Source organism: Styela clava, chromosome 2 (assembly GCF_964204865.1).
Source record: "Styela clava chromosome 2, kaStyClav1.hap1.2, whole genome shotgun sequence".
Classification (NCBI taxonomy): domain Eukaryota; kingdom Metazoa; phylum Chordata; class Ascidiacea; order Stolidobranchia; family Styelidae; genus Styela; species Styela clava.
The window spans coordinates 9,840,327-9,864,093 of record NC_135251.1 but is presented as its reverse complement, the minus strand read 5'-3'; the positions used below and the strand labels follow the sequence as shown (position 1 = coordinate 9,864,093).

Sequence of the window (23,767 nt, the reverse complement as noted above, 5' to 3'; positions counted from 1 at the left end):
TTGACAACGACGAATACGCAACTGAATTTTTTTTTAAATATTTCATTACCATAACCGTAGAATAAATAAATTATGTAACTTCTATTTTTTCCCTTCTGTGAATCGTTTTTATCGTGTGTTTATATGTCTTCACTATACCAATTTTACCTGTTGCTGTTTTACTGTTATTAATATATAACTAATGAAACAAAGTAGACCAATATATATTTTTGAAGATCTAGCAGATTGAAATTCACCTACCTTATAGGCCCGTTATCTTCATTTGGTAAAATTATTTCCAGATCCCTAGTTGAACCTGGCGATTCATCAATTATATTTGGCTCTTCAATATAATCGGGAGCTGAGACAAATACCAATTTCACCGATAAGGGAGTATATACTTGAAATTAGTTGAAACAAGTATTTAGTTCAAATTATGAGTACTAATTTAAAAATATATAATCGATAGTAAAACTTATTATTACGGGAATTAAAATTCTTCATTCGTACCTTCACTATCAGTAATGCATTCGCCTGTTGCGATTGTTTTAGGACCAGATCCAGCACATGAAACAGCTGAGACATCAAAGTTGTAAATGCGGTTTGGCTCCGTCTTCAGATTATATGTTAATTTGGGCGGATTAACTGAAACTTCCCCATGTATTGTTGTGATGTCAGAACTGGGCGGTTTTCGTACAAATGTTGCCTGATAATTCATCTATTATAAATGAAAATATCTGTTCGCCTTACACCTTTACCAAAAAAAATATAAAATTTATATTTCATCAAGTATCGGACGTAATATGGAATTATATAAATAGAATGTAAATATGATTGATATATAAGAAATTTTAAACATTTTGCACAAAAATTTCTTGTATGTAATTTATTTCTCATTTTTTCGATAAAGTGACGTCAAAATGTAAAATCCTATTCATAATTATCTTTAACATAAATCAATAATAACTAATGCTAACCTGGAACATTTCAACATCTTCCTCTGATATGGTTTCAGGCCAAGTCCAAGTAACTTCACAATAATTAGTTTCGTAATTTTGTGAAACTGTTGCTGTGAGTATCTTTCCAGGTAAACCAATTCCTGTGGTGGCGGTTGCGTTATCGCTTAGTTCTGCGATACAGTTTGTCGGGCAAGCAGTTATCTGAAAAAACAAATAAATACTTGTTCTTCTGTATATGTTTTTTATGTCAGTTAAAAAGATATATATTCAAAGTAATCAGCAATGGAACTTTGTTAGCATTCTACTGTATTTCATACCTTAATATCGTATTGTGAATCTGGATACAAATTTTCGATGATCAAATTTTGCACATGAATATCACTTGGAGCAATTTCACCAGAATTATGCCATTCTTCGAATGAATTCAAGAGTGTTATTTGATATCTGTAATAAATTAAGCATCTTTGTATGACTAGTCCAACTTACAGGGTGTCTCAAAAGTAAGTATACAATTTTAATTTGGATTTGCTTTTCAGGTACTCATCATAGAAGGTTCATTTCTTCAGACAACAAAGTATGGATAAGTAGTAAAATTTAAGTATTTATGGAATTTTACTCAACCCCCAGAATGAGAAAAAGATTAACCAAGAAATGCGGTGAAAATTTGCTGTTTGGCAAGGAGCATATAAATCAGTAAGGTAAACTCAGCGCCTCTTTAACGGGATTTTGGAATTAATTCGGCTTCTACGCGAGGAACATTTTATGCAATTCATCGTAAATTTATGAAAACTGGATATGTAGTTGATGCATAAAGATCAGGAAGACCAAGGTGCGGATGCTCTGAGGAAAAACATTTTGAGCCGAATTAATTCCAAATAGGCGCTGAGTTTGCCTTACTGGATATATGCTTCGTGCCAAACAGCAATATTGCACCTCATTTTTTGGGTTTACCTCTTTGTCATGGAAAATGCAAACAATACCTAAATTTTACTACTTATCCATACTATGTTTTCTGAAAAAATGAACGGTCTATGATGATGAGTAGCTGAAAAGCAAATCAAAATTAAAAGTGTTTACTCATTTTTGAGACATCCTGCAGTAGTTAAATATGTAAGGATACAAACTCAGTTGGTTTTGTATATGTTGAAACGAAGATAAAGTTTCGAAAGTATAAACAAAATTGTGTTGTATTCTGGAATTTGGATGAATGAAACTTACCAGTACCACTTTGTAAAATTGAATATATAATGTATGAGGATTGAATAAGAAATATAATGTTTTGTTTATTTTAGACATCAACGACAGTTTCAACCAAATACAAGTTCGTGCGACTTACAAGTGTTTAATTGCAGTATGCGGCTTCCAAGTGACATTAATTTTCCCATCGTCTGTGCAAGGCTCTCCACAGGCACTGATAATTTTTGGTGTTTCAAATTCTGAAATATTTATACCGAAATTTGATGTGAAATACTTATTTAGCAAGATATGTAGGAGTATTTTGTTTGCCCTTGTTTGTCACATGGTATAAAGGCGATGTCTTTTTTTAAAACAGTGAATGCCCTAAAATTTTCTTCACTTATTAATTGGTTCTATTTATGAAAACAGTAACATTTATTGCAAGTATTCGTATGAGAATCAAGTTCCTTAACACACTGAACTAGATTACTAGAACAATACTTACGGTCGTCGGAGCAAAAATCACCAAAATATCCTTCCGCACAGTCGCATTCAAAATAAGGATGAACACCATGAGTAGATATACACCTTCCTCCATTTAGACACGGATTAGCATTGTGCTCGCAATAGTCTAAAAAGTAAGATCTCTTTGTGGGTGCATTACCTATTCAATTTGTGCGATTATAAGCGAAATAAGTAATTTATGTAGATCAGGGTATGAATTGACACACAATAAACCTCTAAACAAATCTAAACCCACCAATTATACCACCATTCAAGTAAAATCGATTTGGGGTTGTTTTCAACTTTTAAATCGAACAAAGTTACATATTAGAAGGATGTGATGGGCAAGAGGTTTGAAACTTTTTCTTAGAATCAATAACCTTGACAACAGACAATTTTAATGTTATTAAAAGGCTCGAAAAGTTATATTATTTAGCTGTCATCAATCGATATTCAGGTAATATCAATCGAAAGGAACAAACCGGAATGATTTGTATTCTCTCATCGTGAAAGATATAGATTAAATATTCTCGACGTTGGCAAATTGTAATATAGATAAAAATAAAGTTTTAATTTTGGAATTGTTGGCTGTAGATGAAGAAATATTCTTTTAATTTATATAATAATGGATAAGAAAGACCTGTCACTATTTATAGCAGAACAATATGTTGTGGTCCTACATTGAGTGTAAATGAGTTTAACGATATATCATCCAGACAGACTGGAAATAATTAACGCTAGGAGTTTAAATGCTAATACCTTTGTCTCAGTTTTCAAAGCAATCTTTATTAAACTAAAATTAATTCATATAAACGCATTTTGTTGCTCACCATCGCTAGAACAGGTATAGTTGAAATATCCAGGTATGCAAGTACATTTATAATATGGATCTTTTTCTGGCATATTTACACAGCTTCCTCCATTTTGACACGGATTCCCATTATTGGGGCAATATTCTGAAATTGTTATGCGACATAACATTAACCTTATTCGTGCAATCATTCCGATTTTATAACTTCACACATTCTCAACCGCTAAGATATTCATCTCATATAACTAACAAGATGTAAATTTGTAAATAATAACTTTTTGCAGTGAAGGAATTTTATGAGGTAGGCTAACGAAAATATCCACTTTGAGTAGATTTTAATAATAAAAAAAATAGGCATAACAACATAGTTTCACTAAGATTCATTTTTATGCATTGCAGTTATGTTTGTATTCTGAGTTATTCGGGTGTATCAATTTCAATTCAAAATGTAGTCTGTTACCAACGTTTGACAGAAATCGGTATTGCCGTAGCAGACCGACATCCAATCACATTTGGTAATAAAATAAATAATTTATACTTCAGTTCACCTTACCCACCTATCGCGGAAGCACTATAGAGAATTGTAGAATCAGAATATAAATCTTATAAACTAAATGATGAATTTAAAAAAAAACAAGCAGAAAATTAGTCCAGTGGTTTTAATCTTTACGAACCTGCCGAACCCCTAAGTTATTCTGCAGGCTTCCTTCTAACCCCAACGTTTTGATTACAAAAAACTAGTGGCGCAACTAGAACTTATTAACAATGCAAATGCGTCTTTACTCATTATAATTAAAAAACGGTGGTGAGTTTTTGGAGTTATATCTTAAGAGTTCCCAAATTATATTAACCGCCAAACCCCTTAGTGATCAACTGGTTACAACAAAATGAATTAGGACGAGAGAAATATTGACTGCACATAGTCATCCGATCAGGGCTATTCCTGGTTGTCATGTTTCAATAAAATGTGATCAAAATCGAATCAAAGTTTTCATAGCAAAAAACAATATGCTGGGTAACTGAAAGACTTGATAATGTGGATCTTCGTCGACACCCTTGAACACCCCCAAACCTCCAAAAACGTTTTGATCGTGCTCAGGTTCAAAATCACTGTATTATTCTAAATATTAATAATGCAACAGAAAGACACTTGCTTGTGTTTTTCTATAATATGTGCAGTTTGGACAATATTTTGCATGTGACGCTTTCCACGGGAATAGGAAAAATATTTCATTATACAATATTATACGTTCCTTTGACTTGGGTTGCATTCAATGTCTCTTAAAATGTATAATACATAATTATGGTGGCATGTAGAGTATACCCTCTGTTATATTTTTGTAGTATTTAATTACTATACCGATTAAGGCAAACACGGCATATGATAAGAAGGGAATCGAATGTAGGCACAGAGAATTACATCTAAAATCATTGCGTGTAACAAATTGTCTATTATGTACTTACTGTATGTTATAAAAGAATATAATTTTATTTGATTTCAAAATGCAGTTTGTCACTAACGATTGCTATAACCCGTTATTGTCATGAAAGGCCGGCATGCAATCATATCTATAATGATTATTAATTATAGGTTATATTTATTTTATTCACTTCCGTTTTACAATACTTACGATCGCTAGAACATATATTGTCGTAAAATCCCGACTCGCAGTTGCATCTAAAATATGGATCATGTTTTGGTGTATTTTCACAGCTCCCACTGTTTTGACAAGGATTTGGATTGTTTGAACAGTATTCTGAAATACAAAATTAAATTGTCAACTTCAACTCAGTTTTCACAAAAATTTACGTATATATTCAAACAAACAGAAAATGTATGAACGCCAAGAGTTGCGAAAATGCGAATTTAGTTTTCTGTAAGTCGTACTTTAGTGTGTAAAGTAATATTCAATCAAATACAAAAATAATTTTAAAACTACAAGTTGTGTTACTCACCATCGCTAGAACAGGTGACGTTAAAATATCCAGGCTTGCAATTACATTGAAAGTAAGGATCGGTCCCTGGAGTATTCTCACAGCTTCCATCATTTTGACACGGATTGTCATTGTTGGGACAGTATTCTGAAAATATTATGTGACATGACACTTATCTTGTCTGTTTAAAGCAGTCATAACTATTAAAGATTGCCGATCAAAACTTCGATATACACAGTGGCGTTTTATTAGTCATGACCTTTAAATTAACTCAACTAAACTTGGTGAGTGTTAAAAAGAGTCTTTGATAGGTCATACAATTTTAAAAGGGCAATTTTAAGTCGTTTGAATATATCAGTACCTACAGTGCCAATGTCTGATACTGAATATGTATTGTATATTTTTTAATGATCCATACCATCCTAGATACTGTTATGTTTTGAAAAATTGGACATTTAATCAACCATGCACGGTTGGGTATGGTTAATTGTAAACCAGACTAGAACGTAAAATTAATAGGTAATTTCATTGTAACGACTCATACTGCCGACTTGTTTTCGACTTGTCATAATTACTTTCGTTGCATTATGAAGCTTTTACCCAGTAATATTCAAGGTGTGACGTCATCAAAATGGTCAACTTAAGTGTTGTTAAATGTTAAGTTTATGACCTACTTAACTTAAGTTACCTAGCTGCGCTGACTTATAGAAATATAAAAACTTTCAATAATATTACATTAGCTTTAGTCATACCTTTTTTTGTCAGTGGTAAAACAACCTACCTGTTATCGGAAAAATTTGGAATACAAGGGAATTTATTTGTTTTTCGTATTTTAAATACAATTGCTGTTAGGCTGGATTTGGTAACGCAGCAAGTCACTTTTTAAAATATCCTAACTCCAACTTTTCATATCCACTTTTTAAAAAAAATATATAACCTTTGTTTAGTAAAGGAAACTAAAACATTTATTTTGCTTAAAATTAAATCGAAAATAAACATAGCAATATACGAGTAGTTTCAGTAAGATAAAGTGGTTCAAATCATATTTCTGTTCGTTGTGTAAGTTGTCACAGAATATGCCGTAGTAGTCCAGCATGCAATCACATCTATAATGGCAATTGATTGGAAAATTTATACCTCAGTCTTATAACACTCACCATCACTGGAGCAAGCGTTATCAAAGTAACCTGGTATGCAATTACATCTGTAATATGGATCCTGCCCTGGTGTATTATCACAACTTACTCCGTTTTGACAAGGATTTGGATTATTTGGACAATATGCTGGAACAATGAATATTGAGATTACTATCACAATGTATTTGAAAAAGGAAAAAATCTAAATAGGTATAACAAAGTTTAAAAGTACATACGACTCTATGATGATAACACAAGTAAAGATACATAGATGAAGGAGAAGAAGTGGTGTAGAATATATATAACACAGATCAGAGTGGTCCAAACCCTAGCACGCGGGTCGCATGCGGCCTCCGAAAACATTTCGTGCGGCCTGCAGAACAATTTTGGCGTACTGATATTTGTATTAATTGGCATAGTTTTATTAGCTATTTCAACTGCGGTTAGGATCACAAGAACCTAAAACCGATGTTTAGAATGACCTTCGGATATTTGGACACGTGGATTAAGCGGGACAAGTCGGATACAACCTATTTGAGGCGCCCGTACGCACGCATTGTTTCTTTGGAATAAATGAGTAGATGATAAGCGAAATATTGCTCGTAGCAATAAGAAGAAATAAAGTTAGAAGGACAAGAAGAGTGAATTTTCTCGTGCAGACAGCGGCTGGCCAATAAGCTGAGTCGCGCTTTACACCTCAATTTTGAATCGAAAACACGCGTCGAACAACTTTTATCTAGAGAAACGTTTTTTTTATTTATTTTATTAAAAACAAACCCTTATTTTCAAGCGTGGCCCATATAGCAGCAATGCCGAAGCGCAACTCTGGAGCAGCAACCAAAAGCAAGAAAGAATAATTTATTTTTTATATAGTTAGTGCTTTGTATATCATTCTTAAAATAAAAAAACGCCATTCACGTAAAATAACAATAGGCTGAATATAACGATAAACTCTCAATCTCAAATAATTTTTTTATTAAAGTTACTAATCTCGCAGTATTTTTATCACTTCGGGGTTTTCCAGACTAAGGCCCGCAAGGCCTTTCAAAAAATATCTGCGACCCGTTAATCCATACCCGTTAACACATAGATAATTAAATATAATATGAGAATAATATTCATTTTAGCACTACATTAGCTTTGCAATAAAACATGGAAACACAAGCGCAAAACAATTTTTAAAATTATTTCCTAAATTTCTTAAATATGGAAGTATTAAAGATCACTTTTATTGCTGATACAAAGAGATTATATTTCTCGAAACAAATTACATCGGATCCGATGTGACAGCCTTAATATTTGCATCACCCGATAGTTGGAATTGAACTTGATTGATTGAAATATAACAATACAGAAAACTCTGCCTATCGGAATTTTAATAATATAGTAGGGTAAGTTTTAATAGATTTTCTATTTTTTATGACTATTCCAGTATACCACATATAATCAATGTTATGATGCAATTTTTCATTCACGGTTAGTTGCAGTTACAGATTTTCTGAATGCCATATTCGATTCAAATGAAAAATGCGCCGAGATGTATTCAAAAACACTTTTAGTTGTCAAATTATGAGATTCATTAAAAACTATCATCATTTTTCGACAGATGACAATTATACAAAATATACCAATACGGAATACAATTTTGTTACTCACCATCGCTAGAACAGGTGTCGTTGAAAAACCCCGGCATGCAAGTACATTCATAGTATGGAAATGTCCCTTGTGAATTCTCACAGCGCCCTCTATTTTGACACGGATTCACATTGTTCTGACAGTATTCTGAAATTTTCACCTCACATAAGATTAACCTTGGACGTGCAATCATGCCGATTTTATAATAATGCTTATTATCAACCTCTATGATAATTCTCTCATTTAACTCATTGACAGGATTACTAAATTTAAAAAAATTTAAATTCAGTGATTCCCTGAATTCCATTTCCGAGCCAAATAAGAAATGCACAAAATAACTATGAATTTTGCTACTCACCAACGCTAGAACAGGTGTCGTCGAAATATCCAGGCTCGCAATTACATCGATAGTAGGGAAATGTTCCTTCCATATTCTCGCAGCCTCCTCCATTTTCACATGGATTTTCATTGTTGGGACAGTATTCTGAAATTTATACGTGCGTTAACCTTGTTCGTGCAGGCATACCGATTTTTATAACATATTCTCTACCTCCATGATAATTATCTCATTTTACTCAATGACGGGATTACTAAATTTACATAATATGGTTATGGCATGAAATATTAACTTTGTTTAGTAAAGGAATTTTATGGGAAAACAAAAGATTTTGCACATAGATTCGAATCAAAAACAAACATACCAATGTAGTTTCAGTAAGATTAATTGTTATAAATTGTATTTCTCCGTGTCGTATAAGTTATTTAAGGTATATCAATTTTAATAAAAAATGTAGTCTGTTACCGTCGATTGCCAAAACCCTGTATTGTCGTAGTAGGCCAACACGACATCTTCAATGAAAATTCAATCAATAGTTTATACTCATTTTAACAATACTCACCATCGCTAGAGCAGTTATTGCCGAAGAAACCCGGCTTACAATCACATGTATAATATAGATCCTCTTCTAGTGTATCCACACAGCCTCCTCCGTTTTGACAGGGGTTTGGATTGTTCATACAGTATTCTAAAATATGGAGGTAATGTTTTATTAGTTACATCGTTGCTATTTCAGGATAAATGAAAAAAATTCGTTCTCAAATATAACATCGCAGATCTATATGTCAATAAAATACTCGAAACATAAATTGATCTGACCACTATACTAAATATTATGATGTAACAGTCGTATGCAATATTCAAGTTTTTTATGATCCCCCTAAGTACGTTGTTACACACTAAATATTGTATTTCATAGGATTCTAATAATAGACACTAGAATAGACTTGAAAAAAGCCAAAAAAACGCCAAAAAGCCAAACGGAAATTCTGACGCCAAACGCGTTTGAAAAAAGCCAAAAATGGCAAATTTGGCGTTAAAAAAGCCAATATGGCAACCCTGATCCCCATGCTAAGTACAGGCCGAACTATTGTTAACGAGGATAATTTTTCCTCGTTAGTTTGCGAGCACCCCAGCGTGAGACCTTTGGTCAGGTGAATACCGATTCTCGGTAAATTGAGAGAAGAATGCACTTTACGAGACGTCTGTTTTGGTGCGAAAAAAATTCTCTTGAAGAATTTTTCTCGAATATTTACGATGCTTCGTGAATACCATTTTTGCCGTTTACGTGGAAGTCGGTGCTTTACTAAGACGTTAATGATGAGGAAGTTTGGCGAATGGGGCCCCTGATTCATTCAGTATGTTTAGTCGCACCAAAAAATCATAGTACGATTAAATAACAGTTAGAGCATAAATTAATTTATGAAAGTGGTCGAGGATAGACTGTTTAAGTCACGTTGGTCAGTAACACTAATTATACAGAATTCAGCTGCATGGTGTCAAACGAACGTTAGAATACGTAGACGTATTATGCTTTATTATTTGTAATAAACCATAGATAATAAATTAATTTTGAAATAGATTACATGAATCTAACGAATCTAAGATATAAATCTCCCAGGTTTAAAACTTTAGCATTATAATGAATTGCTTTGACTGGGTCTTCACAACCGAGATGTCGCTGTTGCAAATTTCATTGTAAAAGTCAAAATGATGATTTATGTCGACCACGAAAGCGATTAAAAACTGAAACGTTTAACGATCGGGGGTTGCAGAAATGGCAATACTGATATTTCGTTTAGTTGTGTTTCCGAATGTGAATTGAACTCAATTAAATACCAAATAAATTTGGCATAGACGCATTTTGTTACTCACTTTCTGTAGAACAGATGTCGTCGAAATATTCAGGCTCGCATTTACATTTATAATAAGAATCGATTCCTGGCATATTCTCGCAGCTTCCTCTATTTTGACACGGGTTTACATTATTCGAACAGTATTCTAAAATAAAATGTGATATAATATTAACTTGGGCTATTGAAAGCATTCACACCGATTAGAAAATTTCGGCTTGATTTTTTTTTTTGTGAGGGGGTGGCGTCTTATTAGGCGAGTATGATAATTCTCATTTTCTCAGCATCGACTTATTATTCAATTCGGACCATAAAATACCTTCGGCGATAGCATCCCTATAACGTCCTCATCAGGTCAGTTAAAATGAATCGGCGTTCTCGTGCTGTCAATCTGGATTTTCACCGCTGTGATTATCATATTTGAAGTTGCCTCATTTGTGTGTGAATTATGAGTGAACGGCTATTACCGATACATATAGGATTGCAGTTTGTGAATTGTTTTTGTCAGCGCGATGTTAGGACGTAAACATCTTTCATTTCATCATATATTCTCCCTAAGTCACAAATTTCCCTCAGCATATGTTTCGTGCCGCGAGGACGACGATAATTACCTCATTGTTCACAAACAACCATGGCACGTGTGTTGTGAGATACGAGTTATTACCTAATCATGTGTGACATGATGCTAAGATGAATAAAGTAGTGAATATGCGACCCAAGTTTTTTTGATTGAGGAGCATTATAAAATACTAAAAATAAAACGAAAACACCTTTTAAGTTTTATTTTACGATGGCCTGTGACAGATTTAAGATGATTTTTAGACATTGCAAATCGCAAAACCATTTTGTGGTTTACAGTTACCGACGGGGCCTGACACGACGCGTTTAATACCGTATTTAAAGTAAAATATATTTAATTCATTTTTTGAAATAAATTTAACTCTGAGGGATACTATCGCTGACTTAAGATTTATTCTTAAGGTGATATCCGTAAAATAATGAGTGGCAGCATTGCGATGAATCGAAATAATTGTTACAGCAACAGCTCAGCTATTTTTTAACCTGCAAAAGTACGAATCAAAACAACATATAGTCGTACATGTGTATGTACACGGATTGCGTTGGTATTTTGGAGCAGTGGAACTATTTATATTGTGGCAATCACAGATTGTATTGATCACAATTAAATCAATGAAGCAACATATTTCGTTTCGTGGAGATTTCGAGGTGATGAATATGTATGTGTCCTATATACACTTTATATGTATATTTATTTTCGTTAATTAAATTGTACTTTCCGGAATTATATAGCAGATCTTGAGATTTTTATAACGGCGATAACGAATTAGCAAGAGCGCAAAAATATGTATCAAAACCAAATATAATCAGGCAGAATATCTCACATTATTATGTCCGAATGGCGAGCTATTTTAGATCAGTAATGTTCTTATTTTGTGGACCCAATCGCGAGTTACGTTAAATACAATTGGATAAAAATCGAAAAACAACTTGAATTCCCGTAGTTGTCAGGGATTGATTATTACGCTACAAGAAAAGATCATTATGGGCATTTCAACGAATACGCAAACAGCGGCGAGCGCTCAGAAACCCTTGCATGGTAATTTGAGATTCCGATTTTGATGCGATTTTATTGCCCGTCTTATAGGCAAAAAATGGACTAAAACGGGCCTTGTCTTATTTACCGGGTAGACTTATTCGCCGGGGAAATACGGTACTCAGTTTATTAAACGAGCCGCATGAGGAAACAAAAATATTGGAATGAAAATAGCTCAATAACTGTCATTAGTCGTTATATTGTAAAATACTATGATGATGATGTTATCATGAGGCTCGTAATATTCAGCAGTTTAGAATTTATTATTTGAGTGCCTAATATAGCGCTGTGGTGAAACAAATATGTTGAATTTAACATAGTCGAAAAATATTATTGACTCACCATTGCTTGCGCAAGTATCACTGAAGTATCCAGCTGTGCACTCACATCTGTTGGACACACAGCTACCTCCATTTTGGCAAGAGTTGCTCGTGCACCATTCTATTATATTTAAACATAATTTGAGACTCCATTACACTACTTATTCGTATATTAATTTATATCAAAAACAAAACGATAATTTCGTTCAGAGACCGAAGACTTATCGATCGAAAGCTAGGGGAGGCCCCAAAACAGAAACTGCGGTTTCGATTCACCCGCTCTTACTCCATGTCGACACCGTGTGTCTCATCAATAATTAATTAATAACTTGCTAATTATACGACATCATTCATTCAAAATCAATAGGCTTCTGGTCCGAGATATGATGAATGCACATGCAAAATTGGAGCAGATTCAACCTCGCTTTCGTGAGATATCGCGTGTATCTAACAGACAAATACCTATCAACATACTTACCATTCAAGATCGTTAAGTAATAAGACGATGAAAACATATATAAATATATTATATTTTTAAAGGCGTATTACTTTCTGCTTTGTCATTATGGATCACGTTATATGAAATAAATAATTTTTCAGATTATTTATTGAATGAAACAGCATGACCTCTATAATTTAAATTGAATTTTAAACATTCTAATATTTTATAAACACAAAGTATAGAGTAGGCCTATATGTAATAAACAACTAAAACACAAGAATAGAATTACTTGAGGTTTGACATATATATGCTAATGACCCTCCACACGATACGTCGTACCACTTGTCACGACCACTTTTAACACAATCTTGTTCATTATTTTCGTCACCTTCACCAGAGCCCCTAAATATTTGTCCATATTACAACTAAGCTTATTTGAAACTATTAAAATTTATAATATTCGAGTATATTGCCTACTTAATATGTATGAGTAATTTAAATCAGGTTAACCCATTTGTATTTCACATCCTGAGTCTATTTTATATGATAATTTTTAAAAATAAAAATAAAAATTTGTGACAACCATTATTCCCTAAAACTCACGGCTTTTTAAAAGCGTATGCTGAAGTTCTATGCAGCGAATTTTTGGCGCCGCTAATGTTATCTTAAATATGCGACCTAATGCCCAAGAAGTTGTTGAAAACAACCTTGAAAGTAAGTGTTAGCGTATCTAGTAGAGGATTAAGAACCTAATTACACCTAATTTATATTATTTTTATCTTATTCCTGTGTTATTTTCCAATAATGGAATACCACAGCCATTATAATATCTACAATCGTTACCGCGAAATTCACAATTGCATTCACAAATTTTACAAACTCAATTAACTTATTAATTTTAATGACGTCAGGCCTTTATTATTACTGCACAAAATCTCCATTATGCAACGAAAAAAAATATTTTCGACGACAATACACGCGACAAGTTGTGAACAAGTTAATTATCGTCATTACATTGAAATTCACGTTTAATTCAATGTTCTATCATTGTTTACAATTTTACCAACCCCAGCCAGACATGCTCGAGTGAAAATCGCATTTCTAACAGAACCAAGGTTGGTATAGATGACTCAGAATGCATGCTAAGCCTATACGAAGTCAAAGGAAGTTCATCTGTCATTGTTATGTGCGTTAAAGGGATTTTAATATATATCTAAAGTGTCCATTCGTATATATTGATTTAATTTTATCGTTTATTCTTTGTTATTGCTATTTCAACAACGTGAATGTTCTTCTCAGAAGTAATGGAATGAAGCAGGTTTATAGTTAGATTTGAATAAATTTAAAATAGGAGGTATTGCTGTCAAATAGCAAAATAACTATGCGTACCAATCGTCGTAAGTTGCTGCTGATCCATCAGTCCATCGATATTCACCATCAAAATATTTTAATCCGATTTGATACTCACCGCTGATTCTATAATAAAAATACTTGGATTAATGAAATATCCAAACAATCTAAATCCAAAACATAATTATATTCCGAATGGTAATAATCTAAAGACCTCAGTTCGAAATTCCACACGCCTAATCCACCAGCAATATAACAGAATATCAGTGATTTGTCTAATCTTTCCTGTTTCATATTTATCACAGTACAGAACAGTCAAAACACTCAATGAAGCACGCAAAACAAGGTTATGATAATAAAACATCTTCGCCAAGAAATGGCAAATATTATCCAAAAAAACATTTAACGTTTATAATTTGGGCCGCCTTATTTGCTTTATAATATATACTGCAAACTGTTTTCGTCTGTGTTTATTTCTGATGCTTCCTAGGATATTTTTTTATCATTTCCTTTTTGGATATGTGTTTGCTATAAGCAGATTCCCGTAGATAAGAATTTTTTCTGCAAAGTTTTAAATATATTGCTACCTATTTGTTGCACTGATGAAATATGTCTCTAAACACATTCGGAACTTGGCCAAACTATGTTGTACTACGTAAATGTGCATTTTTTACTAGGGGGATCATCTATAATTCTATAGCAACGAACGGTGTCCCGTAAATGTACTATTAGCATGAAAATATTTACAATCAATTTCATATCAGTCAAAAATTGTTGAATAAAGGTGAAGTTATTTCTATATTTAGAACGATAATTGTTAATAATATGGACAACGTGATACAAAAATTAACTCATTGAGAAATAGTGATAAATGAACAAAGCAATCAAATGTACCCAATAAGCTGCTGCACTTTATTGTTATATGTCTGAGTTTTCATATCTACAAGATTCCCATTCCACAACGAGCATCTACTTCTTGCAGCTGCATTTGCCATTGCATTGTCGAACTTCTCAAGAAGATCTCCGTCGTCAGTAATTGCATCATTTGGATCTTAAATGGTATAGACTGAGTTTCGAGTGTAACGGATAACTTGATTAATACGAACTTAGCTATTGATATGAAAATTGGGCTAAAATCCTTGAAATTATTTATCCTACTCTATATTCACGCAAGACGTTTATAAAGCTTTTATCGATGCATTCTCACTAATGTTTGATTTGTTATTTCGCGAATGCCAAGCTTTTGAGAACCGTTTCTAATCATTAAACAGAGATTGAAGATTTGTCCTGTTTCTTCTTTAATCAAGGACAAGTTTGGTTAATTGATCTGGTGTTATAGATCACTACCTTTTATATATGTAACAAAACAACCGAAATAAATTGATTATAAGTAACCGTAAATCAAGTTCAATCGCGACTACACGTAGTGTGACGCATGTGCAGTTCACAACAAAACAATCCTAAATTCTTGTAGATGATAAATTGTATATCCTACATCAAATAACGTTAATTCATTTTGTCATAAAAGTAAGTTTAAATATTTTAATTAGAAATATTATATTTTTTCAGCAGTCACTTACATGATTGACAGATATATTTGAATGTACCACCAGTACAAGCAACATCAATCCATCCGCCATTTGATATACAAGCACAATCTTCGTTGGCATCATCTCCTTCCTTTGTTTCCTACGACACAAATATCCAAGTAAAATCCATTAAATGACAAATCTAACTTGACTGTTTCTTCAATTATATTTATCGAGATCGGTTATAGCCTGATTCCTTGTGAGTTCGAGTATTACACGAATTTTTAAATAGGTAACAAAAGTTATACGTTAAGTTGTGCTTTGATATTAGTTTGGAGAAGTGACTCCGTCATTGTGCGTATTTGAATTTGAATGCGCGGAGAAAACAAAACTGTCAGAATATTGCGGAATTCAAAATTAATAGCAGAGATTGGATATTTATTGTAAATTAGGGAAAGTTATATGTCAACTCAGGAACACACTCGCCATTGCGCCATTGATTACGTTCACGTAACAATTTGAACCGCGAGGTAGGAAATATTTAGATGGCATGTGGAAAAAGCGTCAGCTTTGCTTTTGTTGGCGCTGGTTACACACCACGACTCAAAATCTCACGCATAATGGATGTAAATAATCGAGTATTCTGGTCCAGATGCTTGCTCTCTGTACCCTTGTCCAGATCAAAAGACTTGAATACTCGTCGCGTAAATAAAAATCTGAATTCAGTTTGCAGTTTGGACTCGGTTATTTTGCATGTGGATATTAGTTTTATCACCCAATATCAATGAATGCTTGTACAATACTTGGTCGTGAATAGCGTGAATAGAAAGCAAGAGCTTCGACTCTAGTTTGAAGTTTAGACTTGTTTATTGTACGTAATGCTATCAGTATTATTACCCAAATAATCCTACATCTAGCAACGGTCTAATTCAGTTTGTATTAAAGTTTATATTGATATTGCATTACACAATAGGAAGTCAAATAGGAGATATGCCCCGGTTATTTTTCAATGAAAATGGCCTGTTAGTCCGAATTAGAAATGTTAAATTTGTACAATTAATATTAATTTTAGGGTAATGCCTAATGTCACCAAGCGTGTACAAATAAATGTATTGCCGTTTGTGATTGTTGAAGTAATTAATACTTCTTTGGATAGCAAGCAATTAGAATCTAAGACAGACAAAGGGAGACAATTCAGATAATCTATGGATAAAACTTTTATTCTAGAAAAGTTCTCCTTATCATTTGATATGACTATTTTTTAAATAACTAGGTTCTTGGCTTTTTATGACTATTGAGAATGACGTTTGAGCTCATAATATAATTTGCTGTTTTACAAATGAACAAAATTATATTGGCGCGAAAGAAGTGTTAAGAGAAATGGAATCCAAAAGATATTATCTTTTGCTAATGTGCAGTTTCTTGCTACATACTGATCGTTTACTATAATCTTATTATATTCTAATTCCTATTATCTATGTACTGGAATCATGTTTATCATTACGTACCAATTCACATAGGTGATTGTAGCATTGTCACTCGTGTATTTCCACACATTATTAGATGTCGAATATTGTATTCCCATCAGATAAGAACTTGTTTCAGGCCTGAAGTAATAAGTTTGATTTGTTAAGTCTTTTAAAATTATCTCACTCAATAAACGTGAGTCTAAGAATGCTAAGTATGACTATACTTATAAGTATTCGATTCTAAGCGGATTCCTAAATCGTCGATTCCGATTCTCAATTTTGATTCATCGACATAGATTACCAAGAAGACGTATCCATCTAAACAATACCATATGGAATCAAGAGACGTCCGTGAGGTTACATTATTATTGCGCCCACATACATTTGCACCTGCATACTTTTGCATCCATGGGCAGTTGCACCCAAGCATTTGCACGCGCAGCCTTTAATTAACATCCTCGTACAGATTATAACCATAAACATTTGCACCCACGGACATTTGCACCCACAGACACTTGCACCCATGGAATATTGCACCCACGTATAATTACACCTATGTAATTTGCATCTAGTACATTTGCACTCGCGTATACTTACACCCACGTACATTTGAGCCGGCGTACATTCGCACCCGCGTACATTTGCACCCGCGGAATCTTGCACCCACGTACAATTGTACATGCGTACATTTGCATCCATGGACATTTGAACCTATGAATATTTGCACACAATTATATTTTCAACCTTAAACATTTGCACCCACCTTTACGCCAATCTTGGAAGTTAAAGCGACTTTATTGTCAGTTAGGCTGGGATGCACCAACTATAGCGCAAGATGAATAGTTAAGAAACAAATTCGCGAATTCTCCTTCAAGGTATCTTAGAGTTATGGCTTAAGTACGAAAAGAAAAAAATATACGAAACGATCCAAATGTGGCACGTGCCCTTGACCCACGGAAACGAGCAATTGACAGGAGAGGTAGAAATATAGCAAAGTTTGCGACAACCCCACATAGCGATTATATATATTTCAACCTTTAGAATCGATTCCAATGAATCTGAATTCTGATTATTCGTGACTGGAATTTCATATGATAATATACTAATAACTCACCCAATCCATTGAATTATTTTATCGTCCATAGTTTTATATTTAATCTCTACCAACTGAGCACCTCTTATTGCACATCTATCGCTAGCAGTTGCATAATTTTCAACTACTTCGACAAATCTTTCAAAAAGATTTCCGAAACTTATTATTGTCGACGATGGAGGCTGAACTAAATATACACAAATGGATGCAATGAATAAGCATAATTTAGTAAAGTGAGAAATTACGACTGTTTAAACGTATAAATTGGTGCAATTGTCCATTATTGTTAAATAAAGACGTTTACGCATTGTGCTACCATGCATTGCAAAATGACTAGTACTTATCAGTCGATCAGCAGTTGTTTTGCTTTTGCATTCTTTGAAATGCTGCTACACACTTCCTATACATGTGGAATACATATAAATCCATGCAATTATTATTATTGACCCATCAAGTTTAAGACAATGCGTCTTGTATTACGTTGCATTACTCAAACTTACGAGACTGACAGACGTATCGTTTTGCTATAGAGCATGTCACGCTAACCCATTTCTTGTTCTGAACACATGCACATTTTGCAGTATCTCCGCTCGGTACATTGCCATTTTCCCTGTATAACATTCGAATATTTGTTAAAAAGTTAGATATTATTGTTTTTTAGCAACAGTTCTACGAAACAGATATTTTGCCGTGTTCACTTTAAAAAAATCGAGTATGCCAATGATGTAACTTAACCATGCAAGGTTATAACCGTATTTTGACAATCTCACCAATGATTAGTATTTGTCCATTTTGTGTAAACGCTCCAATCACTCCATCTCCAGTTATTAGCTAAATACCTGAGACCCATTAGATAACATCCTGTCGTTGATCTGATAAAAATTATTAGAAAATTTATACCTGAGTAAATCAATATGATTTTAACCAATATTTTCGCGAAAACCTCTATCAGCACGTTGACAGTCGTAAAATGTCATTTCAATCTTTGTTAAGAAATAAAATATCGACTGTGCAACGACGCTACTGCTGTTTTCAATTTTAATTTCATACTGCAATTAAAAATTATTTCATATAATGAATTTTTACTTACATGAAATCATCTGTTAATTTGTTGAACAGCTCATCAGTTTTGGGTTCAAACAACCATGCTCCTCTGACCGTGCATTGTTTTACTGCATCACTCGATGGTAATTCGGTGTCGAATCTTCCGAACAGATATCCATTGTAGAGTAGTTTTATTTCAGCTTAAAATAAATAACATTTAAATTATCAATACTCTGCACTAAACTAGGAATTCTGAAGCTCACATTTCAATAATCAAAAAAATTCTTCAAATGGTTTGGAGACAGGGGCATTAAAAACCATGATAAGAGGAAAATTATGCCACAAAAACATTAATACCGCAGTTGTCTCCTTTTGATTTTACATTTACTGGAATGCTTCTACTAACTTGCTGTGAATTCAAAACACATAGAAAACATTGCGTGCACTAACTATCTTTGATTCATTTGATTGCAAGGCAATGCATTCTCTACTCCAGAGTCAATCAAGTAATAGAATGTACAAATTGTAATCTCACGAGATTGACAAACATATCTTCTTGGAGTTGTAGAGCAGATCACGCTAAGCCATTTCGTGTTCAAAACACATGCACATTCTTGACCATTTTCGTTTGGTTCTTTGGAATTTGACCTTTGTAATAATATTTGAGTTTAAATTTATACTTATAAAGCCTTATACTATAATGTTAAATACAACGGTAAATTGGACAAATATATTCTAAGCGTTTGCATACTTACAAAATCTTCACGCATCCTAAAACTCCGAGTATTGGCCACGTGTATTTAAAATTTAATGAAATCTTTGAGATGTTGCTTTTTTCATTTTATCTAGCAACGAATCGTTCTAGTGGATTGTAGTTGTTTTTTAAATCAACCCTCCAATTATTTCATTAACAACAACTTTACAGATTATTCAATAATGGATCGTTGAGATGGAGTATTTATTTTAAAATATACTTTACTACAATTTTAACAATCTCACCAATGAGTAGTTGTCGGCTTACTATAATCGCTCCATATCCACTCACCGCCAACCTTCTTGAGACCCATGAAATAATAACCCGACGACGGTCTGTTGAAAAATATATTCTACCATGAGCAAATCCATGTGAATTTATATTCATCAAACAAGGGTTATATCTGTCTCATAAACACGAAACCAGCCTAATTAAAAAAAGTTGAAATCGTGGAAGAATTCTTTGGTATTCCATTGTTCCGATTATTAGTTTACCGATTTATTATAATGTTATCTACTATTTTGCGCTATTGAAATTTTTCAGAGTTAATAGAATTAGCTCAAATACTGGTGGGTAACCATTTTTGAGTTTTATCCCAGGTACCAAGATTTCAAGTCATTACATTTAAATCACCATAAAAGTTTTTAATAAATAAAACTGTAAAATGACTCAGTCAACTTTGAATATTAATATATTATATGTTAAAGATTGTTATATATTAAATAAGTACTTGAAAAAAGGTCGCCTGTCTAATGATGCATTCATTGTGGTTTTATCTTAAATTAGTTGCAAAATCTATTATTATCTATTATAATGAGTATTTGCTCACATAAAGTTGTCAGTTAATTCTTTGAACAGATCATTGGTATTTGGTTCAAACAGCCATGCTCCTCTGACCGTGCATTGCTTTTCCGCGTCACTTAATAACTTTTCTGTGTCGAATCTTTCGAACAGATATCCATCATAAATTTTTGTTGCATCTAATAATAAATAACAGTAATATGGGAGAGACTGTATTAATATATTGTATCTGAAATGTGTATCAATTTTGTATCAATATAAAAACAATGATGTGAATATTATAGCGAGAATCTGGTCTCAACAATAATTAATTGACTTCAATTCCTAGGAGCTATGAATATAATACCCGTGTATTGTTGTTGATATGGAACATGAATTTTTCATAATTCATTATAGCAAACGGTGGGTCGTAATTCGACAAACGAGTTATATACAAACATATCGGGTTTTGAAGTTTGATTTGAAAAGTTTTAATTTCTGTATTTGTTTCCGTATTATAAATACTATATTTTAAAGAAAAATGACCCTTTTTTCTTGTCTAAGTCTCGACAAAAAGGGTCACAGATTCTGTAATTTTATCATCACGTTTGTTCTTAACCTAATCTCTAAATTAAATACTTTTTATTGCAATTACTTATGATCTGGGCAAACGACTTAATGTAGAATCATAAATCTGTCTCATTGTCGAAAGTCAACACACAAAATTATTTTGTTTAGGAGTTTAATGCTCAACTAATGTTCACAATATTTCATCTTTACTCCTCAAAAACCCCTTATTTTACTCAGTTTTCTGTACAAATATCCAAACTCTAAATTGCTAATTAAATCGAGTATTGAAACGTCCAACTTCGAAAAAATTATGAAGATGCTAAGTCAAGCCCTGCCACTGTACAATCAAGTCACTAATCAAGTTGAATGCGTGCCGGTCATAGTAATTGCTACAAACAACAGTAATATGAATGATATCTTCGCGTCAACACGACCCATATATAGCTATAGCAGTAACTATCTATCAAACTTTCGTCATGCAACATTTATATTCGTTGCAAATCGTAATTCATCAAAGTCTTTTTGCTATTTGTTTTGAGGGCTTTAAGCATAGTCGAGTACAAGTCTATTTGTTTCAATTACTCATATAAAAGTACGCGTTTTGCAATTTTTGTTAACTCTAACTAAAACGAGCTCAAATGTTTTTCTGGTGCCAAAGTAAATCATTTGTAATTCTACAGACTAGTCGACTAATCGGATACCACTTCGCTACTATCCTTGTATGAGGTTAATGTAAAAATAAACTCCGATACATACCTTGAGGCCTCACAGCCTTTGATATTGACACAAATACAATGATACATGTCCAAGTTATCTTTGCCATTGTTAAATTTACACTAATTTACATATAATCGTAATCTTCAGTCAAATATAACAGAAAAATTGTAATGACAATATATATTTTTTTTAAATACACAAACTAAAGAGATCATTGTTTGTTTTTTAAGGCAACTTTTTTATGCTTTCTATTTGAGGTTTGTAACATCCTAACGCTTCACCAAATATATAAATGAGCCGGCCGTTCAAAATGTATTCGAGCATCTTCAAGAAGCAGCAAAACATTTTTTCCGGTCATTCGAGAGAGTGCAATAAGGTTTGTTTTACGTTAATCAGTATTTCATAAAGTTTTTATTGTCACTAAAATTTATTGTTCCAGATAATATTTCTTATAAAAAAATTCCTATGTTTTTATGATTGAATTATATGAACCGAGCCCCCGTGAAATTACTGCTTCTCAAGAAAAAGTGCAATGTGTATCCTGGTTCATTGAGACAAAATCAGATGTTCAGTTCAAGCAAAACTACAGTAATAGGTATGGAAAACACCCATTCTCACGTTCTTCAGTTCGTTTATGGCACAATAAATTTATGGGGACAGGGACAGTATTCAATGTAAGGAGGAGTGGGCGAACGAGAACATATGAGAAAAACATCGAGCGTGTAAGACAAGCGTTTCAACTTTTTCCTATGATGTCCAACCGTACTGCTGCCAGACAATTGAAATTACCGAGTTCAACCGTGCACAAAGTCCTAAAACAAGAATTTATGATTGTATGCTTACAAAATGCAAATGTTACAGGTACTTCAGCCAAACGACATGCCGGAAGCGAAAAGAATTTGCAGTGAACATGCTGCTTCGTGCAACTAATGGTGCCCATATACAAGTGCATTAAATAGAGTAATGGTATTTTTAATTAAATGTTTAGAAGTATATAAAATGTGTCAATAAAAACATTATGAAATACTGAATAACATAAAACAATTCCCGTTGCGATATCTCATCATCTCACTTTGTAATAATTTTTTTTAAATTGTAAAGAGATTTTATGGACATCCTATATATAAATTTATATTTGATAGTTCAATTTAGTAAACAGTTTCTAAGCATAAAATTGCTATTTTGGTATTTTTACCAATTGCTGAAGAATCCTTTACGCCCGATTTTATTATATTTGAAAATAAGCTCCGATATAGTACTTGAACGGAAAATAGATATTTTTTACAAAGTGCTAAAATAAATACACTTGTATGGGTTGTAGGGATGCAGAAATATCTTGCTAAAATTTGGTAATTGATGATATTTATTTAACTCTAATTCAAAGCAAGTCAAATCAAATAATGATAGTAAAATAGGGAGGTTTGATTTGAATAGAAGAGTAATTACCAATTTATTAAAATATCCCGGCTGTACAAAACATACCTGCACCTGCTTTAAAATGGATTGAACAATTAGCTTCTCAACATTTTATTTTGTATCAATTTATATTATCGGTATTGATTATTTTAAACTAAGTTTCACTCTCGAAATTACATCCATATTATTATCAAGCAATTATTACTTTCTATAGATGCTTTCAAATATATTGCGATGCATTGTTTTAAAAAGGGTTCAAAAAGCCTCACGTATTAAACTGTGGTTTGGTTCTAGAAGCAGCATGGAATTTAATGCCACCTACACCTCTAATCATATTTGTTGT

At 32.9% G+C, this 23,767-nt stretch overlaps 1 protein-coding gene and 1 long non-coding RNA gene across 2 annotated transcripts; both read right to left on the bottom strand.

Annotated features, from left to right (window-relative positions):
- Nucleotides 1-970: 970 nt before the first annotated feature.
- On the bottom strand, nucleotides 971-2,735 carry LOC144432397 (uncharacterized). Its single transcript, XR_013480582.1, has 4 exons — nucleotides 2,620-2,735; nucleotides 2,275-2,374; nucleotides 1,256-1,382; nucleotides 971-1,139 (listed from the first exon to the last, which is right to left on the bottom strand). It is a non-coding gene; the product is annotated as an uncharacterized LOC144432397 (long non-coding RNA).
- Nucleotides 2,736-3,422: 687 nt separating this feature from the next.
- LOC120336034 (uncharacterized) lies at nucleotides 3,423-22,114 on the bottom strand. Its single transcript, XM_078110259.1, has 21 exons — nucleotides 22,048-22,114; nucleotides 20,771-20,921; nucleotides 19,723-19,835; nucleotides 19,234-19,387; nucleotides 18,914-19,015; nucleotides 18,644-18,753; nucleotides 18,165-18,330; nucleotides 17,065-17,188; nucleotides 15,633-15,741; nucleotides 14,947-15,103; nucleotides 14,092-14,178; nucleotides 12,992-13,104; nucleotides 12,283-12,381; nucleotides 10,348-10,473; nucleotides 9,035-9,160; nucleotides 8,494-8,619; nucleotides 8,157-8,282; nucleotides 6,522-6,647; nucleotides 5,386-5,511; nucleotides 5,061-5,186; nucleotides 3,423-3,574 (listed from the first exon to the last, which is right to left on the bottom strand). Exons 1-21 carry the CDS (start codon nucleotides 22,112-22,114, stop codon nucleotides 3,423-3,425), a joined length of 2,586 nt encoding a protein of 861 aa, XP_077966385.1.
- Nucleotides 22,115-23,767: the final 1,653 nt, after the last annotated feature.

Bases quoted from the DNA above. Each gene is read 5' to 3' on its own strand.
- LOC120336034 (XM_078110259.1), bottom strand. From the start codon at position 22,114: ATGGCAAAGATAACTTGGACATGTATCATTGTATTTGTGTCAATATCA. The intron at 13,105-14,091 runs GTACGCATAGTT...ACAAATATTTAG, and splicing joins GCAGCAACTTACGACGATTG to GGGCTCTGGTGAAGGTGACG. The intron at 3,575-5,060 runs GTAAGTATTGTA...TAACAATTTCAG, and splicing joins CAATATATGTTCTAGCGATC to AATATTGCCCCAATAATGGG.